At 36.2% G+C, this 4,511-nt stretch overlaps 1 protein-coding gene across 2 annotated transcripts in view; it reads right to left on the bottom strand.

Moving 5' to 3' along the window:
• Positions 1 to 1,856: 1,856 nt before the first annotated feature.
• LOC129675334 (protein NipSnap homolog 3A-like) overlaps positions 1,857 to 4,511 on the bottom strand; it is a 10,608-nt gene continuing 7,953 nt past the window's right edge. Inside the window, exons 4-6 of one of the 2 annotated variants that reach the window (XM_055605379.1) lie at positions 3,775 to 3,924; positions 2,021 to 2,107; positions 1,857 to 1,933 (exon numbers count right to left, since the gene is read on the bottom strand). In XM_055605379.1, coding sequence (XP_055461354.1) covers positions 1,857 to 1,933; positions 2,021 to 2,107; positions 3,775 to 3,924 — 314 coding nt within the window. The remainder of the gene's footprint in view (positions 1,934 to 2,020; positions 2,108 to 3,774; positions 3,925 to 4,511) is intronic. The other variant, XM_055605380.1, reaches the window with a different exon arrangement.

Raw genomic sequence — 4,511 nt, 5'->3', positions numbered from 1 at the left:
TACTTACTAATGGAGAAAATGCCCTATAGACTTATCTACAGTGAGATCTTATAAAAGCACTTTCTCAGTCGACATCGTTCTTCTCAGATGACTATAGATTGTGTCAAGTTGACATAGAAGTAAGGGCAGGAGGATAGGAGCTTGAGGAAATCATTAGCTACACAGGGAGTTCTAGGCTAGATTAGCTTGCACAACAAAAGCCTTTAAAAAAAAAAAGTAAACAAACTGAAGACCAAAATAAAGACAAACAAATGAGGCTGTGTTCATCTTTTCCAAATGATTCTGATGCATTAGGATAGTACAGGCCCTACTAGGTGACCCTATTATGCTCTTCTTTTGCAGACACATGACCTACATGGTTGGAGAGGAGGAGTGTACAGTGACCTTAGCTCCTCACACCATCATGGATCTCTTCCACACAGAAACTGAAGTGTAAACAGTGCCTCACATACCTTCCAGTACAACAGAAACAAAACCAAGACATTGCCTTGTCCTCCTTGCCTGGGTTTGGGGGGGTGGGCTGCTATCTCCAAAAGTGAGACTCAGGTCAATCCCTTCCAAATGGTGAGGGATAAACGAGTGCTTGTAGTTATGACAAAATGATCCTGCTCTCCTGACTATGACAAAATGCCTGGGAACAATAACCTTAGAGGGCTTATCTTGCTGTATTTTCTTAGGGGTGTTAGGGTGTGGTATCTTAGCACAGTTGCTTTTTGGACTGTCACAGGTAGTACATTATGGTGGAAGAAAGATGCTTATTTTGTGGCAGCCAGGAAACAGATGGAGGAAGCAGCTATGGTTCTAATATGCCTTTGAAGGGCCCATGACCAGAGACGTATTTTCCTCATTTAGGCCCTTTCTCTTAAACTTTCTAGCACCACCCTTGAAAGCTTCAAACGATGAGATTGGGGGAGGGACATTATTCTAGGTCCAAACAATAACAAGTATCATAATATTTCCTTAATGTAGGCCTATTTTCATAAGGATGATAAATTATTCCTTTCTCTGCATTATATCAATTCTAAAGATGATGAAAATATAAAACCTAGTAAAAAGCATCAGATTATATAGGTAAATTTTAATAGAGCAAATGGTTCTATGTCTAAAATGACCTCAAGCGTCTTTGTTAAATAGGATAAAAATCAAGATAAATCGGTCAAAATTATAAATAATATTTCAGCATATAAACCTGACTTGTCAAAACTTTTACTATGCAAATCTATTATTTTCTAAGTGAGTGACTGGTGATTAATACAGACAACATAGGTGATTATATAGTTTTTCATATGAAAAACATTAAACAATATTTTCATGAATCCTATTTGACATCGTGAAATAAACTACTAGAGCAAGAAACATCTCAGGCAAACAGACAAGATTTTAAAAGTTCGTATATTTATTAACAATTTTAAAATATAGTCACAAGCTTGGAAATGTGGTCTCATCTGAACAAAGGGGTGTTCTACAGAAGACATATTCTGAAACAAATGAAAAACAAATATCTTGATATAATGACCAAGTATCTTTATTACAGAGGGTCAGAATAAAGTAGATATTAGTAATAATAAGTCATAAACTAAAGAGTCTTCAAAGAGTTTATGACCAAATGACATTATTTTAAAATTAATTATTTTTAATGTATGACAGATAATGAAGTGGCAGTGGCAAGATGAACTCTATTTCCCATGCAGAGATGCACTTAATAAAAGGGACCTAGACAAGCTTTAAAAATGCAAGGGACATAGTAAATTAACTTACCATTCCCTCAAACAAAAGTAGAAATGATTCTCTTGAGAGAATTGAAGCCCCATCTGCTGACACAACTCACATCAGGTACTAAAACAGTAGGTGGGAAACTATTTCAATGGTGAAAACGACAGAGGAATCAGGAACATAGTCTGCTGAATATTTAGGTAGTTGATACTTTCCCGGACTGAAAAGACATTTCATTAAACACATAAAGTCATACGATGAATCAAATTTGTCCTAAAAGTAATTCATGCCTAACGGAACAGCTCACCAGCAGCCACGACCCTGGGATCCTCATGAGACAGATGTCTCCCAGCTGCGCGACTGTCTGCACTCTCATTCCACCACAGAACGTGGACTGCAGAAATTAAAAAAAAAAACAAAAAACAAAACACTGTTTCATTTGCACATAAATACAGAGAAATTAAGTAGAAAAACCCAATTATTTTAGTTAAAAAGTGATGTTATTTCAGTGATGAGATGTCAGAGGAGTCACAGACTTGGAAAAGAAAATTATAGATTAAAGTCACACTGTTTTATAGATGAAGAAATGAAACAGCCTTGAAAAGGGGAGTAAAGTAAGATAGCTAAAGGAACTCAAGATCCAAGATGGATGACTTCCTACTATATTTTATTTTACTTTTGCATCTATTGCTGGCAGCAGAACTTGGTAATGAGTGTGTAAGGGTCACCCAGGTGGTGCTGGTTTTGGAGGCATACAGGGGTCATGGAGAGCAGTTGAGACCTGGCACTGCATAGTGTGGCTGGGGTTCCTGAAGAGAGTCCAGGAGAGGCCATTGGTGAGGCTGCAGCTTCAGCTGCATCAGACGCTTCAACATATTGAGGATGCCAGGATCATGGGATGACTGCCAAGGACAGTGGCAGCTGAGGAACAGAGTGGGCCAAGGAGGTAAGTTGTGTGTGCTGAGGTTGGCAAAATTAGAGAAATGGAGCATCAAAGGCCCTTTGGAGCCCAGAAGATCCATGAGTCCCAAATGTCAGGCGCTCAACTTTTTACACTGTTGAATTTTGGATTTGCTTGGAATTTAATTGATACTGTGCCCTGGTTCTTCAATCTTAGAACAAGAAAAAAAAATCTTAATTTTTGCTTTTACAAGCACCTGCAGTTAAGAGACTTTGGTTATTTTGAAGAGATTAAGTTTTAAAAGACTGTGTGACTTTTAAAGTTATACTATGTTTTATACTGTGATAATGTTAACAGTACATCTTGGGGACAAACAAGAAAGGAAAGTTTATTATCATGCTGTGTTTATATGTCAAGTTGACAATGCGTCAATTGCATTAGTTTTTTGTTGACACAAAGCTCGAGACATCTGAGAAGAGAGAACCTCAGCTGAGAAAATGTGCTCCATCATATTGGCCTGTAGGCATGCCTGTGGAGCATTTCTCTTGATTAATGATTAGTGTGGAAAAGATCAGCCTACTGGGGATGGTGTCAGTCCTGGCTAGTATAAGAAAGAAAACCCAGCAAGCCGTGGGGAGCGAACAAACAACATTCTTCTGTTTCAGTTCCTGCCTCGAGTTCCTGCCCTCAATTTTGTTTATAGCGAACTATTAACTGGAGGTATAAGCTGGAATAAATTCTTACTTCCAGGATGCTTTTGGTCATGGTGTTTTATCATAGCAATAGAAGCCTAATTAGGGCAGGAGATACAGCTCAGCAGTAGAGCACTTGCCTTCCATGCATAAGGTCCTAGGTTCTATCCCTAGTACTGATAATAATGTATTTAGAGGAATACAAAGATTATAAAAGGAATAAATTATTTCTTGAGGCTCTTGTGCTGTTAAAATGTTTCTTTTATGTGTCAGAGAAAATACAAGTTTAGAATTTCAAAGTAATTTTAGTAGGTGTTAAGTTCTAAATAAGAGTCAATTTCTCAGTTTGTACAAATGATAAACATTACAAGAACTTGTCAATGATATATGAACTGTAACCAACAGATCTTAGTAGATAAATAAGTCACCAACATACATGAAAATTTAAAAAGAAATGCACAGCTGTACCTTTGTTGAGTACTCCATATTCTGTATGGAACACACCAATTACTTTATTGTAGCCTAGATTCGCATGGGCATTTATTGCCCTTTCAAAGGCACCACCCCACAAAGCTGGGCCACCAGGTTTCATCAGAAAAGTAGACAGCTCATAGAATCCTAGATTATGGAAAAGACAATTTTAAAAACGATCTCAAGGAATTTCTATCTATACTCGTATTCACTTGGTTTCAATAGAAGCCTGCTCAACCTATTCACATTGGAAGGTTTGCACATATGTGCACATTTACACAGGTGCAGAAATTGCATTTGCATTATTTCCCATTAGTTTTATGCTTATAAATCTCTTGTCCATGTTTAAACTTATTTCTACTACTAAGCTTCAATATACAGATGACAAAAAGTGGTAGCCGGTGGGGGCTGGAGAGATGGGTCTGTAGTAAGAGCATATACTCCTCTTGGAGAGGGCCCTCAGTTCAGTTCACAGCATCCATGTCAAGAAGCTTGGCAATTTCACTTAATCAATACCTTCAAATGGCCAGTTTTGTAGAAAAAATATTGACAGTAATTTAAAATTTAATATTAACTGTAATTTATAGATACATGTTCAATATATTTATTATAACATTTTTATATTATATATTTATAATATATAATATAAATATAATATATTTATATATAATATAATAAATATATCATATTTATATTTAATATTTATTATATTATTTATATTTAATATTTATTAT

The sequence above is a fragment of the Psammomys obesus genome, unplaced genomic scaffold, assembly GCF_907164565.1.
Source record: "Psammomys obesus unplaced genomic scaffold, mPsaObe1.curated_primary_1811, whole genome shotgun sequence".
Lineage (NCBI taxonomy): Eukaryota > Metazoa > Chordata > Mammalia > Rodentia > Muridae > Psammomys > Psammomys obesus.
The sequence above is the reverse complement of the archived record's forward strand: the minus strand, read 5'-3'. Positions and strand labels throughout refer to the sequence as shown.